Source organism: Trachemys scripta, chromosome 1, assembly GCF_013100865.1.
Source record: "Trachemys scripta elegans isolate TJP31775 chromosome 1, CAS_Tse_1.0, whole genome shotgun sequence".
Taxonomy (NCBI): Eukaryota; Metazoa; Chordata; order Testudines; family Emydidae; genus Trachemys; species Trachemys scripta.
In genome coordinates this window covers 41,612,319-41,640,051 of record NC_048298.1, presented here as the reverse complement: position 1 = coordinate 41,640,051, position 27,733 = coordinate 41,612,319, and the positions used below count along the sequence as shown (strand labels likewise).

The following is a 27,733-nucleotide window of genomic DNA, read 5'->3' as shown; positions in this document are numbered from 1 at the left end:
ACCTTAGCTGTTTATTTCTTTCCATAAGTCAGTGGTATGTCCTCTCAAACTTAATTACATCTTCACATAGTTTTTTGTCTAGGAATGTCCTTAGTTTTTAGAAATTAATAAATATACCATCCACAAATACTAAACAATTCTAAACCCCAAAAATAACATTACCATGCAATATATCTAACAATTTTAATGACATGGATTCTCCATCTTAAATCTGTTTTTATAAATAACTTTTAAGGATGGAGTCACTGGTATATTAGAGCAGCACAAGGCAGCCAGAGCCCACTGTCCACTTAAGATGGGTTTACAGCTGCTTTGCATTGCCAGAGCAGCTGAAACAGACAGTTGAATCTGGTACGCAATTGACTCATTAGTTTAGAGAGCTGTGTTACTGAGACTGGAAATATGTGAAGGGCTCCCCTTGTGATTCTTCCTCAGTTCTCCTGGTTGTGTTGCATCAATGAACCATGAGCCATGACAGCAGTGCCACGGGGAGCCTTTGAAACACTGATGCCCAAACTGTTATGCAGCCACAGAATCTTTATAAACCAGTGACAGCTAGGCCAAATCATCTATCAATGAGAACTCTTCACTCATGTGTTAAGTCTCTCTCTCAGAATCACTACAACCAACACAACTGTGCATGCACATGTAGGAAAGATGGCAATTGTTTGTGTAACCTCTGATGTCACAATGTCTGCATTTAAGAGTTACCCGAGCCTGTCTGTAGCCTATAGAATTAGACATCACAATCATTAATAGCTTAGCTTAATCTCAGCCTAATTTCTTCAAATATAGTTTATTCAAAAGACTTCATTTAATTTTAACTATCTGGAAAGTCTGAAGTGTCTCTGTTATTTAATTGTTAAGATCATTTGGAACCAAGTAAAAACTGCTATAGATGCTGAATTTCTTAAAGGACCCAATTTTAAATTAGTTTTAACACAAACTAATTGATGGATTTTCTTGTACATTCTCAAAAAATTAATTCTGTACTGAAAGAGTAAGGACTATTCATCTAAGAAGGATACACTACATTTTCCTTACAAAACAAAGAAAAACGGAACTTAACCTTAACTATTGAGCTGTAACCAGTGACTCCGTAACTATTACTTAGGAGTTAAATAGGTTTTGTAAATCAAGGATCTTAAAATATTCTATTAAAAACTTAATTATCATTGTTTCTTTAGAGCCCAGCTCCTGGAGTCACATGCAAATCATGAGGATCTCAGCTCCCAATTAAAAAAAAGTTCCTAGGCCTCATGATTTTGAAGAAAAAAATTCAAAATGTGAACCCTGAAGATTCAAAAACTGGAAGGTAAATAAAAAAAGAATACAAAATGTATTATTTTTAAAAATCCCATAATTTTAAGCTAATTTTGAATGCTTGAGGTTGGCAATACTGACACTACTGCTCTATAATTTTCTCCTTTTATAATTTAATTTATCTTCAAAAGGGAAAAAGAATTAAATGATTAGTTCTGGGTCAATCTTTTGTTCCACTGGTGGCTACAGAATATTTTACTTCAATGGAATAAATCCCTGTGTAAATAAACATAGAAAACATTAGATCCATATGAATAAGCTGAAGATCAGAGTGTTTTCTTATGTTCTCATTTGATTTTCATTTAGTTGCATAGTAATCAGAGTCCAACAACACGATGTTATGTGATTGTGCAGGTCACTGATTTTTCTTTTGTTCATTCAGTGAAATGAACATGCACCGAGAGCTTTAAATCACCATGAAGCCCTCTCACCACATGCATAAGTGACTCTCTACTTGCCTCCTCAATTTCAATAATGTTTGTAGTGTTCTTGTTTTTCCTCAGATAGATCCTTGTGAGCTTTGAGGGCATTTACATGTTTCCCTTCCTTTAGAAAACTTGTTTCTAATGACATATTACCTGTGAATTTATTTCAAATTAAGCAGACACAGGCTGTTCCGTTACTGGGAACACACTTGCATGGGGTTCACACTTACTTCAGACCTCAGCACTTTGACTGGCTGAAGAGTAATACGTGCATGATATATATGGCATGTTTTTGAACAGCTGCAAAGTCTATAGGAGCCTTTGGTATGATTTTCTTCTAGTTTATTCTTTTCAGGTTCTTATAGCACATCCATCACAATGGTATCCGATTGGCAGATCCAATTTATATAATGAATAAAAGAACTAGACTTCATGGAAATCTCTGCAGTCTGATTGGCTCCTGCACCCTCAAGAAACATCCACATACCCACAACAAATATGGCCCCTTCAGCTTCCCAACCATTTGAAACTTAGTCCCACATCCTCAACCCTTGTAGCACTCATAAGAAAGGCTAAGCCTCCCCAACTCCCAATGGTAATTTATTTAAAAAATTAACTTTAAAAGCTCCTATCCAGCCTCTGAGTCAGAAAGAGCAGCTGTGGTTTAGGGGGTAGAGTCTATTACCTGTAATCTAGTCCTGTTTTAAATAACGTTATGGGCAAAAATATTCATTTCTGAGGAGGGAGAATAAATGGGGCAAGTGATGAATGGTTGCTTTATTATAAGTGCAATGTAAATAAAACATTATTCATTGTGTGTGAGTGGGGACATCTTCTTCCTAAGCAGCATGGCGGTTGAAAGGGAGGAAAAAGGCAATGGAGAAGATCACATTTCCACACACTGTTCATTGGAGTGGGCTCCCTGTTTATGAACTAGTACAGTAAACTCATCTAATACCTCAGACCTTAATCAAAAAGATATGTTTATTACTACACAGAGAATTTATATCAAGTTATATACCAAATATTACTGGTTATTAATATGACAATTCATAAAATTACCTCAGAAATATACATTTACATACAAAAAAGCTACATTAGAAGAATGTTTTTACGGTTGCAAAAAGTCAAGTACTCAAAAGTTAGGATAGGCCAGAATTAAAGCCGCTTGTGCATAAACATGACATTTTCATGAGGATTGCAAAATGTATGTTTGATCCCAGGACCATCTCTCAGCAAAATGTTAAGTCTCTGCTGCAAACCATGGAGGCATTAGAGCCCTTAAAATGGTTGGAAGAAAAAATTATAATGAGAAGTGTTAAAAATCCTTAATATGGAGGTTGCTGCTATTTTCACTGTAATATGGCAATTATATTGCCTGAACAGATTATCTACAGCTATGAGAATTTCAGCAGCCCATGCTGTAAAGAATGGCATATGGTATAAGTAAGTTCCATGGTATATTGGCTATTTTAAATGTTCATTTTTATTCAGACAGAGTTTTCTGTATAATCCAACAACATAGGAGAGCTAAGCAAAATGTCATCTAGACTGCAAACAAATCCTGTCTATGTAAATTCAGCTTACACCACATCTTCCATTAAAAAGACAAAACAAAACAAAAAAACAAAAACCTAACTATGGTCTTCTGGGAAAGCACTCTGAATTTAGTTCAATTGAGACACTATGGAAATGAGAGCACTTGGGGGTTAGACCTGGGAACCTGGCAACCACACTGCTGAGAACAGATTCTCACAATACAAAGAATTTGCATGTTCACCTCTGTATACCTTTTATTCAGGACACCTTTTCATTTCAAGATCCTATATACAAAATCTATTGCATAAGTTAAGAGGTCAGTGATAATCACTAAGAGATAGTCTTCCCTTGTCTTCAGCTGCAATGTTATGGATAAATCCAATACACATTATGGGTCCAGTCATGTTTTCATTGAAGTGAACGGCAGTTTGGTCATTCACTACAATAGGAGCAGTTTAAGATACGCAAGAACCATTAGTATTTGCATCTTTTTCAGGACCTTTTGTGATTTTCATTGGATAAAAGTGTTTCACGGGATCCAAAAGCTTTTTCCTCACAATGTATTTATTGTCATTTTACCCATTCCTGTGAATTGTCTGATTTATTTACAGCTACCCTTTTTGTAAAAAAGTGAATTTAATTATGCATTTAAATTATAAATATAACTGAAAAATAAAATATTGATCTTTCTAACATTGTGCATCACTCTTTTCTCACTCTTAGCAAAGGGCTTTATTCATATTCATTCCACAATATATTCACTTGCCAGTGCATCCAAAGAACAGATTCTCTATCCTCTAAGACTTAGCTGGATGATAATGGACTTATTTTAAAGTGTGCAAAAAAACCCAAAGTGAGGGATAAACACAAAAATAACAAAGAAAAAATGAAGAAATAAACACACCACATAATTTCAGTCAATTCCTGTACTATTCTCCATTCCCTCCGTTTCATTATTTTACATTGCTCATATCAATGGTTGCAGGAATAAGAAGTAAGAACAGTATGTCTGTGGTGCACATAAGAAAATATGGCTTTAAAACAAACAACATATACCATAATGGTGTACAGCAAAGAGGAGTAAAACAAAGGCATAAGGATTCACTCTATAAACACATTCTAATCATATAACTACTATGTGTAACTTGTCACCACTGCTATTGTGCTGCAGGCTGCTCAGTACTTTTAATTATTTGTACTATTTTTCTATATTCCTCACTTAAAATTAGAAATCAGTTGGTCAGTAATAACCGTACATATTTTTTATATATATTTTTATATATAGACATAAAGTTGCTGTTACAAAGAGGTAAGGAAATCTTTGTACGTGTTTGTGTACAAACATACACATTATATGTTATAAAATATAATTATAAAATAGATGTATGTACAATATATAATGTGCACACACACACACACACGTCCTTACTTGTTTGTAACAACAACTTGAAGAAAAGATCTTGCATCTCCTGGGAACCCAAAATTTCCACAGAAGTCAATGGAAATTTTGGGCATGCCATGGATGTAGAACTGGCGTGTACAGTATAAAAATTGAAAGAATTTTAAAATCTAATTTAATTTTCACCATATACAGTATGCTGTTTGTTTACTCACTACAGAAACCTCTACTCCCCAAGGGAAGGGAGAACTTCATAGCAGCTTTCTTCCTCACTCCATCACTAGCATCAAGAGGAAGCCCCAGCCAGAGTCATCTTCACACAGCCTTCCATCACCATCTGAGCCTTCTTCTCAAATGGAAAGTGACCTCATCCTGGGAACATCACCAAGGCAACCCCCACACTGTTGCTGATATAATTGATATTGCAGTGGTACCTCAAGGCTCCAAGGATCAAGGTTCTATTGTGCTAGGTACTGTATATATATGTAATAAAAAGTCACCAAAAGGCACACATGCACACAGAAAATGCCCTCACATACATCAGGCCACTAGTCAAACACACTAATGCTCCAACACTTCTCTTTCACAGGCCATATTGCCAACTCCCTGACCATAAGGCACCCAAGAGAGCTGCTATGCTGATGGAGAACAGGAACCTTCAAGAGAGTGGAACCTGAAGACCTCCCTCCCTCGCAAACTGCAGACACAACCATCTGCTGATGAATGTGAGATCAGCTGTTAATAAATCCAGCACTGAACATCCTCCGATTTTAGACAGAACACCCAAACTTGTCTGCATCACTGAGACATGATTTAATGACACTTCAAACATGTTCTAGTCCAGCTAGTCCCAACAGGCTATTCAGTACAACACAAACTAAGATTGATTCCAGAACTAACCAAAACAAAAAGGTACACGGTGGCTATACACATGCCCATTCCCGTACCATAACTCCCCTATCGTCCACACCTAAACCCCAGAAGCACATGTCTGAAGGCCAGCACAGGGCGAGTGAGCTAGCATTCCTGAGGGGTGTGGCACAGCCCGTACCCATGCCAGTTTTCAGTGTGGATGGGGCTAAGCGGCGTGTAATGTGTCTCAAGTTTCAATAGTCCTCTATCCCCATTTCTAAAGTGCACTGAACTTTTCTTCCTGATCCTTACCAAATCTATGAAGGTTCCTCCCCCCCGTCACCAGTAGGAGCAAGCTGCACTGACCATATCAGAACAGATTTCCACTGCACTCTTTACAGATCATTACAGGTGAACATGAATCCTGCTCCAACAGCAGCCATCTGGCCCATAGACCACACACGGGTGCTGATCAACATGTAGTCAGAATACATCGTCCTCCACAACTTTGCCTGCAGTGGTGGAACACAGCTGTATTGGGAAATTTCATGGAGGCTGGAGAAGTTGGGTATACAGTGGACTCTGGCCCAGTGCTGGGAACGCATCAAGCACGAGGCTCCTGTATAGGACAGCAAAAGACTCCAATGGTCGTACCAGGAGGGCTTGTCGCACACACCCCTTCTATGAAGAGCTTGATCTGGTGCTGTCAGAGGCTCCCAGTACAGAGCCTGAAGTGGCTCATGATTCCCTCCTGAACCCTGCTGACCTCAATGTCCAACACGATACCGATGAGGGCCAGGGTGAGGAGGCAGCAGGGACCATGGAGAATGCCCTGAAGAGCCAGAGGATGAGAAGCATGTGATTCTGCACCTCTACCCACAGCAGCCAGTTGAGAAAGCCCCCTGACAAACCCAAGGAGGCCCCCAAAACACAGTAGCAACCGGAGTCAAGGCGGGTAAGTTACAATTCCCCCCCACCAATATCTCCTCTTGCTCTGGTGCTAAATTCCTGATTTTAAGATCCAGGGCATTTGAAGTACTGTGCACTTCCTCTCTGGGTAATATGTCATGCATTGCTATGTTTCTGAGAGTTTGAACTGCAGTGCTGAAGCCATGGCATTGCCACTCCCATCCCCTTACCAGACTCCACTGACTTTTCCCCCTCTATCCTGCCCCGCTCGATCCCAAAATGGTCTGCAAGCAAGACAGCTATAAAGCAATGGTTTTATTGGTTTCCTATGAGCCACTATTATGCATTTGGCTGAAGCTATGTCTTAAAAACAGATTGTTAATGAAAAATCATTGTGCCCTGGTGTCTGTGCATTTCTCAGCCAGCAGTCAGGCAGTGATGGTGAGTGTCCCCATGCACTGGGAGAAGAGAGGTGGAAGGCTAGAAAGGTCCAGGCTGGGGATGGGACAACTGCAGAAAACTTATAGTTGGTTGTCTAAAGTTAGTCCCAGTTGTCTTTGTCCCTTGGAGGATTACAGTTTCAGTGCCTCTCCCTTCCCCCCAATATTACTGTCCCCTTACAAACAAGAGCCACATGCAATGGGAGATTGAGGGTTGAGGTGGAGGGAGGCTTAAGTCCGGGAAGGGGAAGGGAACACTGGTTGTCTGAGGAAAAGTTACTCACAGCGATCCTTTCTCCCTTGGAAGATTACATAATTACCCATGTCCATCCATGGTGTTTGGCCCCTTGCCACACCAAGCCCTGCTGCACGAGTCAGGTGGGAGAGGAACCAGTTTGGCAGTTGGATAAACACAGTGTGGTGTCTCTTTGCAATAGAGAGGCGAGGGGCTTGTGCTGATCTCAAACTTCAGGGAACCAAATAAAGTTTGGATGTCTCTCTTTCTTTCTCTATTTCACTTAGACAGGCACAGGGGCAGGATTTTCAGGTGATGCTGAGGGTTGGAGGTAGGTGGACAGTGTTCATGGTTCATATCTCCCTTTGCATGTAAACTTCATATGCTAGATGAGAATAGAGTCTATTTCCAGTTGAATTGCCTCCCACTCCTGTAAGCATATTTCAGCAAATTTCTGGTGTGGCAGAACCTTCAGCTGGGTCTTGAAGTTAAATGGCAGTGCAAATCTGCTTGGTCCACCTTCACAGCTGCCCATTCAGCAATATCTAGCAAGATGACTATTAGCAGAATCATCTCTGGCAATGACTTCTGGATCTCTTCTCAGGACTGGAAAGCCACCTCTCTTTGCTTTTCTTGTACCTTGAAAACTGCTATATTCTCCAAATGTTAGCCAGTCTTTAAAACAGAAATTGCTAGCTAATAACAGCCCCTGGAAGGAAATGTCCACACCTCGCTTACACCCTCTTTGAGACTCTTTGAAAATTTAACATTTTTAAAAATAGTAGTAAATGTATCTTACCATTAGTATACCCTGCTCCTTCCTCATAGGATGCAATCAATGCCTGAGAACCAAGGATAGTCTAACAGTTGCATTCCTGGAATGCTGAAAAATATCAAAATTGAGGCCTTAGCAAAGTTATGTTATGCTGGGGTTTTTTTTCAGCTTCTTCCAAAGGAAAAAAAAAAGCTATCCTTCTCTTTAAACTGGCAGGGACTTCAGCTCCCACAAGGGACACAATTCCACTAGGAGGGCAGGAGCAGCACCCCAGAGACAGCAGAGGCAGATGGAGAAGGACCCTGGAAGAGTTGCTCATAAGGATGGACAAGAGAAACTAGGCACAGTTTGAATTCCTCAGAGCATGGGAGAAGCGGACTCTTTAGCAGGAAGAGACACGGATGAACCAGTGTCTGGAGCAAGAGGCACCACAGAGAACAGGAGCATGCCCTAATGGAGATGCTCACAGAACTGGTGGCCAAAAGGGTTTGAGGCTCACCTGCTATCAGGGCCACTGCACCTGTCCATGAACCACCACCACTTTCTCCTCCTCCTCCAGGTGCTGCCCAGGGTGCTGTTGAGTCAGAGACCCTCTTTCAAGAAAAGTGACCACAAGGAGAACATGGAGCCTGCAGGACTCCCAAGATGTCTCCATCCACTGAGACACAAAACCCCTCAAGAGAGACCACCTCCCTAGCATCCAGGAGAGGAATTATGAGCCTATAGGAGTCCCTGAACCTTGCCAAGTGCCCACCCCCCAAATCCCACACAAGGGAACAAAACCTTTACAAAGCTATGTAGTTCCACAAGTATCTGTCAATGTTCCCTCATGTGCATTTCCAGCAGCTGTACAAGGTGTGACGATGTCCCTTGGCACAGGCAAATGTCATCCTCTGCCTCTCTGCTGTTTCAAGATGTGGGCACATATGTCATCCTGGATTTTCCTTGCTGGCTGGGAGCCAAAACCACCATGTATGTGGGTGAGATCCGACTGCCTATACAGAGTTTGTAATCCAGACTCATCCTGAGCATACTCAGAATGGAAGCACTCCCCTTTACCCTCACAAATGTTATGGCGTGCACAGCAAGCGACAATTATATAAGCAGGATTTGCCAAACTGGCATCCAGATGGGTATATAGGCATCGCCAACAAGATTTCAGCCTACCATATGCATATTCCATGACCATTCTTCAACCACTGAGCTTGTAACTGAATATCTTTTTCCAGAGTCACTGATGTCAGGGTATGGTTTCGTGAGCCAAGTTAGAAGTAGGTATGCAGGGTCCCTCAAAATAACAGTGGGCACAGACAAACTGTGCAGAACAATATAAAGTCCCTTCTTTCCTTTTTGAAGTACAATCCTAATCTCCTCAGCACCTTGCTATCACGAACCTTTCCAGTGTTTCCTATGTTGGTATCCATGAATCTGCCTCTGTGGTCCACCAAGCCTTGCAAAATGAGTGAATAGTAACTTTTTTGGTTCACATACTCCCTTGCCCCTTGTGGTGGGCAAATTACTGGGATGTGGGTGCCACCAATGGTCCACACAGAGTTTGGAAACTTCATATTCTCAAACCCAGCTATTATTTCTGGAACTTTTTTTATGGTAACCATCCCTGGCTAGATCACAGTGCTAATTGCCTTGCAAACATGAAAAACCACAACCCCAATGATGGATTTTCCTGCCCCAAAGTGGTTTGCAATGGACCCATAGATGTCTGGTGTTGCCAGCTTCCACCGGGCAATAGCCACCCACTTCTGGACCGGCATGGCTTTCCTGAATCGAGTGTTCTGGTGCTGGAGGTTTGGTGCAAGTGCTTCACATAGTTCCATGAAAATCTGCTTCCTCACTGGGAAGTTTTGAAGCCACTGCTGGTCATCCCAGGTTTCCAAAACAATCTGACTCCACCACACGGTGCTGCTTCTTCTGAACCAGAAACGACAGTAGACCCAAAGGTACAGTATGGTAATACCAGCATTCACTATAGCTACACCATGTAAGCTGAATAAATTGTCATTGACTCTCAAGGTCAGCCATCTTCGACTTGTCAGAAAGTTCTGCCCAAATTCCATCCACCTCACCAAGTGCCTACTCTACTGCATAACTATTTGTCCCACAATACAGAGCAGGAGCAGAACCAAATCATCATGCCATTGCTGCATATCTTCTACCCAGTTTGGCAGGGAATAACAGTGAGGGGCAACGTGATCAGGAACTGCCATCAGCAAATGTGTGATGGCAGGGGACAGTACCAACAGCACACAGTAAAGCGGTTCCTAGAGTGTCTCCCTCTGAGACACAAAACTCTAGGATACTGCCCAAAATGGTAGTGCTAATGTCATATTGTCAGGAATGAGGACCTGAAGATGCACTTGCCTAGTTGTCAGGCAGCCAATAAGCACTGCTAGGCTACAGCACAACCACCTGATTGGCTAAGACAGTCAGTTAGCTTGTTCTTAAGCCCAACAGCTACAGAGGATGAGTGGCTGCTCAACGCACACACCAGCAGATTCTCTGCCTCCCTGTGCTCACACCAAGCCCTGCTCCTGCCTTGCTCCGGCACTCATCCAGCCTCATTTCAGCCTAGATCCTGCCCTGTCCCAGCCTTGTTCCAATCCTGTCCCAACCTCGCTCCTGTCTGGGAACCAGCCCTGCTTCTGCCTTCCTTGACTCCAGGTAATCTGGTTCTGACCCTCAGCTCCAACTCTTTCTCAATCCTTGGCTCTGCCATTCAGACTCCAACCATTAGACCTGACTCCTGCCCCGACCATTAGGCCCAACGACCTATAACCTGGTCTCTTGAGACATGTAACAGCAGCAGCAATGTGGACACATGTATATATGTGTACACAGTGTTATACCCATGTGCAGCACAGCATAATGTAGACACTTGGAATGGGTTTGGGAAGCATGTGTGAGCATGTACACAGTCCTGTACTTGAATACGTGCTCCGGTGCAGACATAGCGAAAGACAAAGGGAGGCAAAACATCAGTCCTGTTCCGCTTCAGTCTCAGATGCCCCAATCCAGAAACAAAATTTGGTCTGCAAGGCAGAGAAACCTAAGATACCAAGAGGCTACAGTCCAGAGGAGGACTCTCCTGAGTTCCTAGAGGAACAGACAGACCCACTATTCATCATGCTGCCAGAATCCCCAAGATTAATCGTGCTTGGGGAAATTAGTGTCCGCATAAATAGAACTACGATTACCATAGCATCTGTTCTTTGGTACGTCACGGTAGCCATATTTTCCTCATAGGCAAGCCCACACCCAATATTGGCAACCCTAAGTATTCAAAAAACCATAACTGAGGCCCCCAAAAATCATGAGTTCAGCTTACCCTTTTTGATATTTTTTAAAATACACATTTTGGGTTCTATTTCCCTTCTGGTGGTTTTGAGCCTTTATGGTTTGTATTTTCAAGCCTTTCTCTATAGCAGTGAGCACTAGAAATTTTACTTTATTTTTCCTTTTTTTAAATGAAAACTGGATTAGAAGAAAACTGCATAACTCTAGGAGCTGGACCTTTAAGAAAAAATGCAGAATATACAAGATTCATGATAAAATCGCAAGAGTTGGCAGCACCGTACTCCTACCCAGATATACACTGAGCCTCATTTTTAGACTAGGAGTGAACACTGAAGATTTAACAAACATTTTTATTCCACCATTTTATCTAGGTAATAATCATGGCCTTTCTCCCTTCCCAATAGGAGAGTGACTGAGCAAGATTTCTGTTGCTAGTTCAAGTTCCTGGTCCTGATCTTAAAAGCCATCAATAGGTCAGGACCCTGGTATATCAGCAACCACATCTCCATCTGTGACCTCTCAAGACAGCTGCTCTCCTCCGTACCAATGCAGTTTACAAAGATCCAAATGAAATGTGAGACAGAAATAAGGCATCTTAGCTATTTTACTGAGAGCATTTGACGGTGGAACTAGCTTCGAAAGGAGATTAAGCTAATCCAATCTGACCATTTTTAGGGCATGCAGTGTGTGTGTGTGCATGCGCGCGTGCGCATACACTAAACAAACAAACTGGGCAAAGCGGACAGCAGAAGACTCCATGGAGCACCCATTGGGGTGGTAATGGACACTGCAGAAAACACCAGTATATAGAGAGTTCACATGGACCAATGAAAATAAGACAGTCAATTTCACTGTAGTTTTTAATAAATTTCACTTTCTGATTCTCATACATTAGAAGGATATTGTCATGTTTCAATTGCAAACAATGTAAGAGAATATTTTCCATTTAAACAATTTTTTGCCACTAATCTTTCCTCCTATTTCTTAAAGTTTTATTGGAAACAATTACATTTACATGGGGCCAAACATTAAGGTCCTTACTCAGGACATCTTCTATTACTTTCAATGGAGTAAAACCTGAGTAAAAACAGAGGGCCAAATTCAAGATTTAGCCCATTATGTTTCATAAAAGCTTATACTCAAAGAACCTAAAGTTTGGGTCTCAAGTAATTTGACAATGTCCCTTTAATTATAAATTTAGTCAATTAAAAAAACCCAAAGAAGCCATTAATTAATTCCTCTGTGTATATTTTTCAAATTAAACAAAATGTTCTGTTTGAAGAATGTGATGAAAATATTATCCTCTAAACTATGTCAAACTCCAGAAATTACAGAATTTTACAATTATCTAGATTGTTAATAAATAATACACATCATATGTATGTTTCACTATAGGCAAACAATGCACGGACTATACTCCAAGCACAACTTTAATTGTAATATTTTATTGTGTTCTGGTCCAAATGCTGGGATTGTTTAAATAAATTAATAATCTAAATTAACTTAAATATAATACACTGAAAGCAATGGTACAATCATGCATACACACAAATAGTAATCACCTGGATCCTTCTCTGCTGTTGCTAAAGTGTAAGGAAAAAGAAATGAAGACACTATCAGAGAAAAATACAGTGCTTAATTTAACCGCATCAAAGCAGAACAAATATCAAATTAGGCATTTCAACACTCGTCTATTTAAAATTTTTGACCAACTTTTCTGTATGCATACAGAAAACTACATTTGTTGCTCTTCAAAAAAAACCTGACAACCACAAATCAGTTTAAGAAAAAAAGCAGGCACTGAAAATTTTGCTTTAAAATTCAATATCATTAAGCAATTCAAAAAATGAATTAATCACATGCTATTCATCCAAAAATAGATAACATTAATAATGATATTCTGAACAGACTTCCTTCTTTGGTAATGAAGAGATATGTGGGGAAAGGAGGTAGAAAAATGGGGAAATGAAAGAGGATTAAAATAAGCTGAACTCATGTTGAAATTTTGATAATGGTATTTTCTATTTCCAGCATGTATTTAAATGTATAGTACATTTTCATTTCAACTACTACAGGATATTTCTTAATCCCAGATTGTCCTGTTTGAGTTTTCACAGATCACCTGACTTTTCCCATTGAGGGTGTAATGCATGTGTTTTTCCATGTAGTCCTTGTTGATTTGCTACTCCCATCTGACTATATTTTAGGAACAGTTCTCTTTCTGGTTCATGCCCAGAGACTGAGCCTGCATATCCATCCTATATTATGCTTGGGAAATTGGTGAGAGAAAAAACAGTAAAACACAGAATAAGAATACTGTATGTTACTATTGTTATGATAACCATCTTTGTAGCTTTATTCTGTCCTTCATTGTTAGTGATTTTACGTAGCCAATATAACCACTAGAGCACATGGAGTAGGCTGATGTTTGACTAACTGAAGCTGGTTTGTTGACTGTGGAAATATTAATTGATTAGACATCGGTTCCAATACCCATGAATGCTGTGCAGGTTACATAATGTTTAGATGCTTCCCACTGTCCAATGCAGGGAGTAAGCAAGAAATAAAAATAGGAATACTAATTGTTACGGGGACCCAGAACTCCATTTCAGTACATGAAGACAGACCAGGATTGCTATCAATCTAAAGAGACACAATGCAAGCTATTGGACAAGGTATTTGTCGTATGAGGTTTTGGTGCCAATAGGGATTTAGGACATGTATACTCTCTCTTGTTCTTCAAAAAAATTGTCTTCTTGATGTTATGTATTTGTATAAGAAAATTTAAAAGATGGACTTCTGTTTCTGGGGCTTTCCATTACATGCCTTGCACTTAGAGCAAGCTAATTATGCATGGAATTCCTGTTTACTTCAGTGGGAACTATATGTGTGGTTTAAAGAGCAGAATGTGGTCCTTAGGAGAATTGCATTCCCACACTTTTCCAGAATAAAATTCAGAACATCTGAATGCTGAATTTTTTTTTAATTGTAAATAAACTATTTCTACATCCAGCTTAAAATCAGTAAGTTTTTAAGTCTTTTCAGGCTTTGGTGATGTCTAATTTATTTTTTAAATTTTTATACCTATTATTCTAACAGTTCTGCTAAAAGCTCAAGATTATTGAACAGCAGAAGTCCCAATTATGAGTATGCATACTATCAAAGCTAAGGGAGAAGAGGTATCTTGGCTCTCTCATTTTAAAAAACCCCTAATATTCATCCTTCTTGCTTTAACACAACGTGATATCATAATTAATGATGATAAACTGGTTACTAAGGTCGCTTCACGTTGTTACTGCTGTTATATAATACTGGTTGCTATAGTGATGAAATAGCTTTTTTCCCTTTTTTTTGGTTAATCACTCATGAGATTGGTTAACTCATGTTTGTCAGTGAGTTTGACCAGAGCTGGAGTTAAAAAATAAAAAAAAATAAAAAAAGTGTAATACTTCTACAAACATTGGCCTCCTTTCATTTCACTGGGTTTTGATATCATTACAGTATTTAATTCCAGAATGTTATTACAAATTATATTAAACAGATTTTAATGTTTAGTAATAACATGCAACTCTTAAGCATATGTCATGGTCTTTCTTCTGCTGAACTAACTCATCTACTGTCTATGTTTTTTAAAAATGAGATTCATGCCTTTTTCCTAATCCTAAAGTTAACTCTGTACTGATGACTGGTACACTATTTTATGCTTCCTGAAAATAATTTTATTGCATTTATGGCTTCATAAACTTTTCCCAATGTTATGACTTACTGAAATACAAGCTTTATGTTGAACAATAACATTGCACATCATAAACTACTCCATGACTAGCAACAATTCTGATTAATCTCATTACCCCAAATGTACACAAATTGTAAATAAAGAAAAAGTGCAGATCATCATGAGAAATAATGCTTATTTCTGTTACTGCATTTATAAATAATCTAAATATAATTGACATTTCAACAGTTTACTGTTACATCTCACTATATATACCACCAGCAAGTTTTCCATCTCTGACTGACAATGATAAGACATCACAACAACAAACAAAATTACTCTGCTATCTATTTGTCTGCTTAAGGCCTCTATCACCTTGGTTTCCAAGTTTCAGGGCACTGTTATTGCTGATATGGCAAGAATGTACTGCCAATAATTTAATTATTAGGAATACTTAGAGAAATTAAAAATAAGCCATGAACACACTTTTAGGCTTAAAGAAAAATCAAATAAGAACAAAGGATAACTTAAACATGAAGTCTGGATCTTTCATTCAAGCAGGGTCCCAGGAGGCATATTAAAGCAATGAATAGGAAAAAGCTCTATAGTTCACCAGCTGAGATTTTAATGAGACATTTCCCCTTGCTGTGGTACAGGTTTGCTCAGGAAAGGGAAAAGGCTGCTCACGGAATATTCAGTTAATAGGCATTGCTGGCTTTTACAGCCACTTTGGCAGTTGATCACTGTACTAACCTTCTATTTTGGCATATTCTGTAAGTCGTGTGTAATTGATCAAGGCAGCTTTCTCCAGACATTTTCTAACCACTTTCTTCACCTCTTCTGCTGGTATGGGAGTGGCAATATCTTTCATTAAAACCTATCCCAGAGACAAACATAGACACATTGGTTACACACATTGCCTAAAGCCCAAGAGAAAAATCTGAATGTACGCTAGTGGCTATTTTAGATTTGCTAATAAATGCAGAAATCAAAGAGGCATTTCAGTAGATAACAGTTGGTTAATAAACTAGCTCTGAAGATTTGAGTTCAAACCCTGGTTTATTTTGATGGTTTCATTTTTGTTCTCATTTATGCACATTAAAAGACCACCCCTCCAGTGTGGCACCACTCATCATGATTGTCGGTTTCTGTTCTAGCAAGAACCAAGACTGGAATACCAGAAGTGTTGAAGGTTAGATTAAGGTACACAGCTAGAGATGCGAGTAGCGAAATTTGCGGAGCACTTATCTGTGCTATGCTAAGCCTTTGCCAGTGAAATGCATCCAACAATTTCATGAGCATAACACTCACTGACAGATGAAAAAAAATATTGGAAGAGCACAGCATCAAGACTTGCCATTCCTGATTGTTCTTCCTCCTGCACATGCTTATTAAAATTAAGCAGGTCTCATTGGTGAAAAAGGATTAGCTATTTTAGGCAGCACAAGTACCAGACTTCCATTGAATTTTTGAAGCAGTAGAAGGCTAGATCATAAACAGCCTTTCAAAAAAATTGCGACACTTTAAAAAAAAATTAAAGAAGACTAGTCTTCCAGCATTTAAAATTAGTAACCAAGATAAAATTGACTGAGGATGAAATCCTGATCCCTTTTGAAGTTAACATATCCACTGCAACCTTTATGAGAGTGGGTCTTTGTCTGGCTAGCTGGAAGAAAAGGAGCATTGTCCCTTTAAGGGCTCCCTGACAGTGGATTGGAAGAAGGGGGAAGTTTACAGGGATGGACAGGAAGGGTAGAAAGCAGATGGGGCCATGTCAGGACAAGGTCACTGCACTGCCCTTCTTGCTGACCCAGAAGAGTGGTGCAGGTATTTATAGCCTACGTAGTCATGGAGAGACCCTCTTTACCCTGTTTAGGCTGGAAGCCCATTCTCTCTCCCCACTTCCCTTGAAGCTGGCAAAAGGACCAGGTTCTGTGTTGAGCTGCTGTGGGTATTGTGGTAGTTGCCCCTTTTCCTTTGAAGGTTGGGAAGGAATTTTTCCCTCACTGTCAAAGTGGCCAGAGTGGCTTGGGTTTTTATGCCTTCTCCATTGCTGGTTTGGGACCAGGTGGGGTAGGGTAAGGAGGTTATGTTATAATATCGCAACTTAATTCATAAAACTTGTGGTGGATGACCAGTGCAGGTACTTGGTATAAATAGGATACAATTATTGGATAAAATGGACTGGAAAAAGATTTGCAGGAAAGCATTCCTTATGGGAGCTGAGTAATGGAGGTTTGGGTCTCATACATCTCATCATTGAGACCCCCCTCCTATTCTTGACCCACTTTAATGAAGCAGAGGAAGGGGGGTTGGAGCTCCTATGTTTGGATCAGCAGGGAGCCAACGTCTGCTCTCTGCACTGTACAATTTATTGCAGGGTACTTTCAGATATTATAAGTGAATAAAACTGTAGCCTACTTAAACCACATCCATGGCCTTCTGTCTCTTCTGGCGTGGACAGACAATGGAAGCTTTGCCAGTGACTTCAATGTCACTCAATCTTTACAGGTATGTTGGCTTTTAGTAGCTTAAAATATAAATAAAATATGTACAAAAAATACAGAAAAGAACTATTTACATTTTTCAATGTGTGGACAAATGTAGGCATTTGAAGAAATTAAAGATTTTTCTTATACACACTTAATTACTGACTAAAATTTAAATACAGATTTGAAAAATCAAGACTTATAAATGAGGTGAATTGGTCATGGAGAATTTAATATGTAAATCTAGATATTTATATCTCCCTTGAAGATAATACTAAGGGAGTCTGATATCCTCCAGTCTCTAACACAATATTTAATAATCCAACAAAGCTAAAAAATTGCTTTAATGTTTCACTTGCATCTCTTAATTTTGCGATTTAAAATTTTCTTATTTGCACTTTGCTGCCTGTAGTTAGCTGTGACCAAAATTCAGTTCTGATTTTACATGATTACATTTATTCTAGACTTGATCTTTAATCAAAGCATCTACACTAGACAGCATGATCCAAATTTTTCAAAAGTAAGTATAAAAAAAGCATGGGGTCCCAGTTATGCATGCAAAGCTGGCACTTGCACATGCAAATGCATATTCTGCAGCAACACAAATTGTAATGCTGCTTTCACATAACAGATTTCTAAACATATGGTAAAATAGTACATGAAATTAATTTTAAAATAAAATGAATATATAGAATCAGACTCATCACTGGGTATAGAGTCTGGCAGAGGGCTTCCAAGACAGAAAATCTGCCAAGGGAATGTTTTAGTGGCACAAAATGGCTGCCACTTCCACTTTGTGCATGGAGCTACAGGGGCAGGTCCTATCTAAATGCTGGGCAGTGTTAGACAACCTGGGGTATTGCCTGGGTGGTCACACAATGCTTTGTTTTAGTTCATTCCCTCAGTAGCCTCCCACTCCTATGGAATCCTTTCTAAAATGTAAAGCTCCTCTTTCCCAAGGGAGGATAGATGCTGTTAACACTGCTTGTCCTTCCTATGGACCAGTGGAGGGGATTTGTAGGACCAGAGTTTATTTCCAGTTCTCCATGCCAATTTGGCTGACGTTAGCCCTTTGCCTTTTCTTCTTAAATCGACTTCAATTTTGCGTTTACTGGGAGTTTATTTCAATTTTATGGAGGTTTTTTTTTAAGTTAAGTTAAGCATTTGCGCAATGTGCCTCAGGTGGCACATGACCAGGATTCATCATAACCACCTTCATTTGAGAGGTTGTGCTCAACAACCATCAATTTATAAAGAAATTTGCAATGACTTCTGGGAAGTTCATGTAAATATTTTCTATCTCTCATGGTTGAAAAATGTTGCAGTGCATTAATGAAACCAGTAGAACAGTATCTAAACAGAAGTGCAGGTGTCCTCACTGGCACAATTATAATAGGACACACAGATTAAGTACTCCAGCAGGATTAAAACAAAGTAAAAAAACATACCCTTTCAAGTAACGAAAGTGTGGCTTTTAAAGCTCCTTCAGGACGTCCAAAAGGGAAACAGTATCTTAAAAAAAAAAAAAAAAAAAAAAAAAAAAACAAACAACAAAACACAGGACCCATTAATCAAGAGTTTTCAGAGTAGCAGCCGTGTTAGTCTGTATCCGCAAAAAGAAGAACAGGAGTACTTGTGGCACCTTAATTTGTTAGTCTCTAAGGTGCCACAAGTACTCCTGTTCTTCATTAATCAAGAGTGTAATTTCTAAATTTAGAATTTTATTTTACATATAATGTGCATACATCATTCCCTTAATTTACATTAATGCAAGGTACATGTATACTGTATATTGACAGAAGACACCTTTAAATCTTTTCATTAATCCAATATATAGGATAACATTAAATCAAATCTGAACCCTTCTTGCTTAGCCCCAAAATTCTGAAAGTCCAAAAGATAAAAAGCACCTATCACAGTGATTAAACTATGAATGGTATTTACAAAAATATTCCAAGTTTGGTGTCAGAGGTGTGCATGGTGTTGAGAAGGGATTTCATTTATGACTTTAGCAGACATCGCAGTAAGAAACTGTAAAGTAGCATTTTACCTGTTCTATCCTGCTTTAATATTAGTTTAACAATCATAAGAAAATCTCTGTCTAAACTTTTAAAATATTAATGCGAAAATGGGTGCAAATTTCCTCTAATATTTCCTCTTTTGTTATAACTATATTACATATGAATGCATTTTATATTGGCTTTAATTGAAAGATCCCCAGGACACAAACCTCTTATGTCTCATATAGCACCACCACACTTTTGGCGCTTAACTAATTAAAAGAAAAGATTCCATAAATTCAACAGATTACAAAAAAACAAAACAAAACAAACAAACAAAAAAAAAAACAAAACAAAACTGCCACTCCTTCAAGTCTGTAGAGTTTAGAACATCATACTTTATCCTAATCCTATCTATGAAACCAGTATTTTGCTGGGATATCCCCAATCAAAAAAGGGATTTTCTACTTTGCTGAGATTATTTGCATGAAACTACATTTCTTTTAATATTATTATTATTGTTTAATGATAATGGTTGCTTCTAACATCATTTTACCAGTAATAAAAGGATTCAGACCAATGAATTTTAGTAATCACTTTGGCCAACGTATAATAAAGCCCTGAAAATGAGGTCAGACAAATCTTTTCAGCAGACATAGTGCCAGTATACTATCTCCTTCATTCTGCTTGTTTCTTATTGTTGTGCTAGCAACTCTTGGGGGTATTAACAAATTAGCAAAACAGATTTAATCCTTAGCCTTAATCCACCTTTAAATAAAATACACATTTGGATGTTGTATTTGCCTCCTCCTTCTTAAACCTTCTCAGAGTATTTGCATAATCCATGTATTGTCTTTTCTATTGTTTACTCCTGTTCACCTGTAGGTGACATTGTTTATGAATACATGTTATTGATCCCTGGATTACATTTAGCATTTCAAATCAAGAGATCCCACTGGGTACATTCTAAAGTGTTGCTCCTTCATATGATATGTAAATAACGTAACACTTCTAAAATGCATGTAATCCTGAGTCAATGCTGAAAACAATCTAAGTATAGAGCGCCCTAATTAATAATTACAGATCTGTATTGTAGTAGCCACTAGAATTAAGGCTACAAAACAGTTTCCATTACAACCACCTATTTTCATGCGGTCATACTTTTCCAAAATACTCACTTAATCAGCTACATTTTTCCATGCTTTGTTTGCCAAAAGGTGAACTTTTTAGGAGAGTTTGAAAAGATATATTTCAGCTATTTTTAAGTTATGGGATAATGGAAAAAGAAGAATGGTTACTTACAGTAACTGTGGTTCTTTGACATATGTTCTCCACATGGATTCCACTCTTGGTAGGCATGCACCCCATGTGAATGAGATTGGATTATTTTGGCCAACAGTGTTCATTGGGGCTGCACTTGAGCCCTAGATGTCCTCTTGCTCCTCCACCTGCAGGCATAAAGGACAGAACAGGCCTAACCATCCCTCATTTCCTTTGCCAATCCCCAATCCCAAAGAAGTAGAACTCTATTGTAGAGGGGAACAAGGGTGGGTTGTGGAATCCATGTGGACAACATATCTCAAAGAACCAAAGTTACTGTAGGGTAAGTAACTGTTTTCCTTCTTTGAGTGCTTGCCCACTTGGATTCCACTCTTAGTGATTATTAAATAATTGTCTGTTTACTTGGGGATGAGTAGTGGGAGTCCTACTTAAACTTCTTTCAGGACAGCCCTTCCAAAGCAGGCATCTGGTCTGAAAGCCTCTATCAAAGAATAGTGACTTGTCAGTGTGCAGAACAAATTCCTTGTAGCTGCTCTGTAGATTTCAGGAACATGGATATTCTTCAAATAGGCAGCAGTGGAACAACCTCTAATGTGTCTAGGTGGATCTAACCTGGCTAACTCATAACATGCCCTTACACAGTTGGAGACCTACATAGATAATCTCTTAGGCCATGTCTATGCTTATGAGCTAACAGCAGCACAGCTGTGTCAGTACAGCTTGGGTAGCAGTGTTATACCGACGGGAGAGCAACAGAAGTTTTACCGACAAGTGCTAGTGTAGACATGGCCTTTCCTGACCTATAACCCTTTCTACAAATGCTACAAACAGTCTTGTGCCATGAAAAAACACACCCCTGAGCAACATAAGTTTTGCCAGCATAAGTGGTAGTGTGCACAGCGCTATTTCTATAGCTACTGCTGCACATTGGAGGTAGTTTAATTATGTCAATGGGAGAGCTCGCTCCTATTGGCATAGAGTGGCTACAGAGATATCTCAAAATGGCACAGCTGCATCCGTATAGTTCTGCTGCTGTAAGGTCTCTGGTGTAGATATACTCTTGGTGTATTCCTGAATGAGTTTGTCCTGTCAATGTAAAAAGACAGGGCCCTTTGAGGTAGCTTTCGAGCTACACAGAGTTCTTCTTCAGGTCTGGGAAAAGTACTCAGAGACCTTGTCTACACTAATGAGGTAAGTCAATCTCAGTTACGCTAGTTAAGATGCTGTCCCATCGACAAAGCTTCCACCTCTCGTTGAGGTGGAATACTGAAGTCGATGGCAGAGTGCTCTCCCATCACCTTATTGAGTCTTCACCACACCTGCTAAATCGATGCCGTTGCATCAATTGCAGTGGTGCCGATTTAGCCTTCAGTAAAGACAAGCCCAGAGTGTCACAGCTAAATGCCAGGTTCAACAGATTGTTTAGAATAAGTAGTTAACACATATTCTAAGAGACTATCCAAAATGAACTGGCCTGTTAACACCTCTGCAGTTATGGGGTGTAAGGTTACAGATTGTTGTAATAAGCCATAAATACCCTGTCTTTAATAAGACCATGATTTTTAATGTCCAGCAATGTTAAGACTTTAAGATTACTCAGATCAGATAGTTATTGAGGGTTGGTTTAACCTGGATTCCTTGTCTGCTTAGATGAGCTGCAATGACTGCCCAGTACTTGGTGAATAACCTCAGTGCAGTGGAAAGACCAAAGGGCAGGACCTTGCACTGGTTCCTACTAGGAATCTGAGCTATTTGCTCGGGGCCAGATGAATGGATATGTGGAAATAGGTATCTTGCAGGTCGAGAACTATAACCCAATCTTCAGGATCTAACAAGGGAATTATGGAGGCTAGCATCACTATCCTAAATTTAAAATGGCAGATGAATTTATTGAAATGCTGAGGAGCAAGAATGGAACACCAAACCCCTTTCTTCTTTGGGATGAAAAGGTAATGAAAATAAATATCCCTGTTTCTGAACATTAAGAGCAGTTCCTCACTGCCTTAAATTGTAAAAGGAAGTATGTTGTGAGAAGGGTTCCTGAAAAGGGTTGGATAAGGAGTAAGAAGAATTGGATAGAGTACCCTTTGTTTACAATTTCTAGGACCTACTGGTCTAAGAAGTTCTGAGTCCAAAATTAATGAAACAAAAAGAGGAAGCTGCCAAAGGAGGGCATGGGGAGGTAGAAGGGAAGAGATCTTTGAGCATTGCTATCAGGATCTTGACATTGGAATCATACCGGCTGCTTGATGCAAGACCCAGATTCTGAGACAGAGGAAGAAGAGTTGGAGGTTCATCGTCAGTGGAACCTTTGCTTCCTTCTCGGCAACTCTGAGATCCTTTGGGGCTGATGATAACACTGAGCAGAAGAATTATGTCCAAAGGAGGCCGGAGGTTTTGCTTGCTTGCTTCTTGGGATGGGAACACAGAGGCCCAGAAAATACAGAGTTGCCCTAGAGGCCATCCATTTAAGGAATGCATGGCCTCATCTGCCTTTGAATTAAAAAGTTTGTTGCTCTCAAAGGGCAATTCCTCAGTTGTTGTTTGGATCAACCAAGAAATCTCTGAAGACTGGATCCAAAAAGATCTTCTCACAGTCACTGATGTAGTCATAGCATGTGCTGCTGTGTTGGCCATGTCAGGACATGTGGGCAATAAGTTGCCCCTTGGATATGACAGTGTTTATCTCCAGTTGATGATCTTGAGATAGCTTGCCCACACAGGTGGTACCAATTCAAATAATTGCATTTGTCAGAAAAACTTGGAAATTAGCCACGTGCACCTGGAGACTGGCAAATGAGTAGACTTTGCATCCAAACAGGTCCAGTTTCTTTGGGTTTCTCTCCCTAGATATAGAATTGGAAGGACTCTGTTGCGTCAACGTCTCTTGGAATGCAGTTACCAGAAGACCCTGGAACTGGATGGGAATAAAAATGAGTCCTGTCGGCTCATTTCAATGTGGCCAAAATAGATGCTCGTATGCACCACAAGTCTTTCACAGGCTTCAACAGTGCTCATTTATAGGCGTAGGAAGTCAGGCATAGAAAGGTGCAAGATGTGCAGAAGTTTGAGAAGTTTTTCCTGCACCACTTCCAGAAATATATCTAGAATCTCTGCCATATACTTGATGAAGTTGTCTTGAAGTCATTGAATGAAGAAGACATTGAGAGATTTGCTGCTTTGTCAGGAGAGAATGAGGAGATCGCAGCAGGGACAAATTATTCTTCCCCTTGTAGAGGCTGATCCTCATCATCTCCCTCTTCCTATCTTTTCAGGATCTGAGGCTGCACTAGCTGAGCTGGCACTGCTGGTCTATATTGCCTTTTTGGGGAGGGGACTCTAAGCCTACAAGGAGCCGATGATGCCTGAATATGGCTGCAGTCCCCAGGGGTTCAGTAGGGCCAGGGCTCATATGAGTATGGCAGACACATGCGGGGTTCGAACCGTAGGTCGTTTCCTGCTGGCCCTTACAGATCCCTCCTTAGAGTAGTCTCTTCCTGAATTCTATTGTGCTACACGAGGCAGGGAAGGTAGGTGTGTAGGAGAAGAGTTCCTATTATGCCCAAAAGGAGATTAAAAATATACCTCTTCCAAGGGAGAGGCTGTCCTGTCACAGGTGCCCTGGCTCTGCTGTGCTCCCTCAGCTGATAGAGGATGAAGTCAATATTGGAGATTCCGCCTTCACTTGCTGGACTGACAAACTCAATAGCTGGTCGCTTAGTTATCACCACCCCCAACCTCACAGAAGAGGAGACTCCAGTACCAGGCTCACAGAAAAATCACTCAGTACTGTATATGACCTGGGTATCAATACACTAGTTGTTGATGTGCTGGGCACTGAGAAACACTGTTCTGAGATTGCTTGTGCAAAAATGCTAGAAACCGAAGGCTCAATACCAAGAGATTGGTGATATGCAGGTTCAGTGGGTACCACCAGTGCTCTCTTAACAGTTGGTGCCAGGATGCCAAAGGGACCCTTCTCAGGCTCTTGGCTGCCCCTTAGCTGTTGAGCCTGAGATAAGTAAGACTTATGTGTCCTGTGCCTTGGCTCAATTCTGGAGCAGAGCTCTTCCTACCTCCTCTGAGGTAATTGAAGCTGGAATGGTGGGTGATGACTGGGGCCTGTTGGTTTACATAGCCTGAGAGTTCAGGGTGGAATCTGGTTTCACCAGGGCACCCATGGAGAGGGACCAACCTGAGGAGTGAGGTTCAGCTGTGTCCTTCCTTTTGATGTCCGAGGAGTTTGCAGAGTGCATTCCAGGAGGAACAATTTCAGGCAGGCTTCTCTGGCTTTCTAAGTCCAAAGGAGGGATGATATCAGGGCCGGCTCCAGGCACCAGCTAAGGAAGCAGGTGCTTGGGGCAGCCAATACAAAGGGGCGGCATTCCGTCCGCTATTGGGGTGGCCTGTCTGGGTCTTCGGCGGGAATTTGGAGGCGGGTCCCTCAGTCCCTCTCTTCCTCTTTGAGCTGCCGCTGAAGTGCCACTGAAGAGGAAGAGAGGGAATGAGGGACCTGCCGCTGAACTGTCGTCGGAGAACGGAGCAGTGCGATTTTTTTTTTCCGCCGCTTGGGGTGGCAGAAAACCTGGAGCCGGCCCTGGGTAATATATGGTACATCACTCAGGAATATGTCCCTCTCCTAAACAAAATGGGCACCTAGAGTGCCCATCATTAAGTGGCATTGAAGCTTTACATGAGGGGCAGGTTTTAAACTCTCGAGATTTCTCTTCTGACATTCTGCTAGAACACCTGTACAGGGAGTGTTCTAGCCTAAATCCAAAACCTGACTAAAATAAGAAATTTTCTCTCTCTTTCTTTCTTTTGTGCATGTGTGTGTTGCCAACAGGCACCAAGAGTAACGAATAACTAACACTAGCTAGCACAGTGTGCAAAGAGGCTGGTGGGATACTTCAAGGATTCTGTTTTGCTGCCATGAATAGTAAACAAGAACTAAGGATTGGTTGGGCCCAGTCTACCCTTTATGCCCTTGGTTCTGGCAGGGGCACAAGGACATCTAGGGCTCAAATGTAGCTTCGATGGCCACTGCTGGCCAAAAGAATCTGACCATGTGTGCATGGGGTGCATGGGAATCAAGATTGGAATCCTTGTAGATGATCCCTTGAAAAAGAAATACTCTTTCCTTTGTGATTTAATTCTAAATCAAGTTTTTGAACTGGGCAACAACAAAAAAGACTAAAATTTGAAACTCAGCATGGACAAACTCTTCATTGAGGACTAGGGAGCAAGGACTTGGCTTGATATGGGGGAAAATGTATAAAAATATAAAGGTTAGTAAAGAAAGATTAGATACCCAGAAAAATATTTACCTCTGATTGGTCCAGTCAGGAAATAGAGATTTGCATATGGGATCTGATTAGCTCAAAGGTTAAAAAAATAATTTTAACTTAACTCAGCTGCAATCAATCAGGGCACTCAGTTTGCGTATGGATCATATTCATTAACACTGTTCAAGACTTCAGTTATGGCTTATTCACTTGTCTTCATTTGAAGATTTTAAGCTAATCATGAGTTAGAATTATAGTCATAGGTTTTAAGGCCAAAAACACTGATATCATCATCTAGTCTGTTATGCAGGAGGTCAGAGGCCATAGAATTTCACCCAGTGATTCCCACATTGGAAGGAATTAGTCTCCTCTGCTATATAAGTGAACATTATAGGCCAATAATGTGTGATTAAATTAAATGATATATTTTTGAAAGACATCCAATATAAATGTATTATGTTATATTTATTATGACTTGAATTTTTCCTCAAGTAACAACTTTTATCTTTAATATGTCTTGTTCATAGTCACAACAATGAACACCACCATGTCAAAACCATTTTGAATGAAGCTTCATATGCACTGAATGAATTATATACTCACCTGAAGTGGCTTATCTGGTTTTCTAAAAGGGAAGAAAGTCGGTTTTTAGTCTCCTCAAACCTTTCTTTCTCTTCAACTGAGACTGTTCCAATTCCATCAGGCCTATAATATGATATAGTTATTTAATCTTTTGTTCAACATTTTCTTCCACATATTATCATAATCATAGAAACTAAACCTGTCTTCTGTCTTGGTAGGTTTTAATCGATTAAAACTATGCAGTGAGTTTTGTTTGAACATCCTCCTTCAATGTAAGCGTCGTCATTTACCCCATTCCTACACCCAGAGTTCTCCCTGGCCTTTGCCCCCTTTCCATTGCTTTGAAATAAACCCAGTAATAATGTATGTATATAGTTAAAGAATGAGGCTGAAACTTATATTGAGAAATCAATTAGACTAGAGCTTAGAAATTCAAATTCTTAACTATTTATCTGGCTCCCATTTCCCTGTAGTCTTTCATTCCAGCATCCCTGTCATAAAGATCCCTCCCAATAACAGCCATGCTTACCCAATAGAAGGTAGCACAGACAGTCTTTCCAATCCATTCCCCAGCTAGTTTCTGTCCTTGCACACTCAGCTGAGCATTCCTGCCCAAAACTCAGGCCCAGTCTTCTGAATTCCAACTCCCTGATCCTTGGAGGTACCCACCCTGAGGCACTGTGCTGCTGACATGGTAGAAAAGCATCCCAACATGAAAAAGTTTCCCACCTCTAGCAGGCAGCTCCTAAGAATCCCTTCCTGAGGGAATGAGCACCAATTAGGGTCAGACCTATCAAATGAAGCTCCCTCAACATGGACAAGAAGCAGCAAGTGAACAAGACAGAGCAGCCACCGGAACATTGGAGGAAGACCAGGTATACAGCAAAAGAGATTTCAACAAATGAGGTCCTTTCTCAAAATGAACTGTCTATTTTTTTTCCTCATTCAACTTGCAGTAATTAATAATTAACCTGTAAGAAGTGCCCTTTCTGTGGGTGCAATTTACACCTGCAAAATTTGCACCTGCAAATAAACTGCCAGTGCAAATCTGGATATTTGCAATCTTCAGTCCTTTTTACAGGTGAAAACAGGTACTTCAAAGTGCAGAGCCTCTGACTGCTACCTGTAATTCCATTTTATGGGTGCTAAACCACAAGTGAAAATTTGCACTT

At 40.0% G+C, this 27,733-nt stretch overlaps 1 protein-coding gene across 26 annotated transcripts in view; it reads right to left on the bottom strand.

The window, feature by feature from the left end:
* Nucleotides 1-27,733, bottom strand: part of CADPS2 (calcium dependent secretion activator 2) — a 570,146-nt gene that overhangs the window by 109,201 nt on the left and 433,212 nt on the right. For 18 of the 26 annotated variants that reach the window (XM_034768448.1, XM_034768267.1, XM_034768287.1 and 15 more), the window contains 4 exons: nucleotides 26,583-26,684; nucleotides 18,862-18,925; nucleotides 15,678-15,801; nucleotides 12,772-12,792 (listed from right to left, as the gene is read on the bottom strand). In XM_034768448.1, coding sequence (XP_034624339.1) covers nucleotides 12,772-12,792; nucleotides 15,678-15,801; nucleotides 18,862-18,925; nucleotides 26,583-26,684 — 311 coding nt within the window. The remainder of the gene's footprint in view (nucleotides 1-12,771; nucleotides 12,793-15,677; nucleotides 15,802-18,861; nucleotides 18,926-26,582; nucleotides 26,685-27,733) is intronic. The other 8 variants (XM_034768277.1, XM_034768336.1, XM_034768410.1 and 5 more) reach the window with 1 other exon arrangement.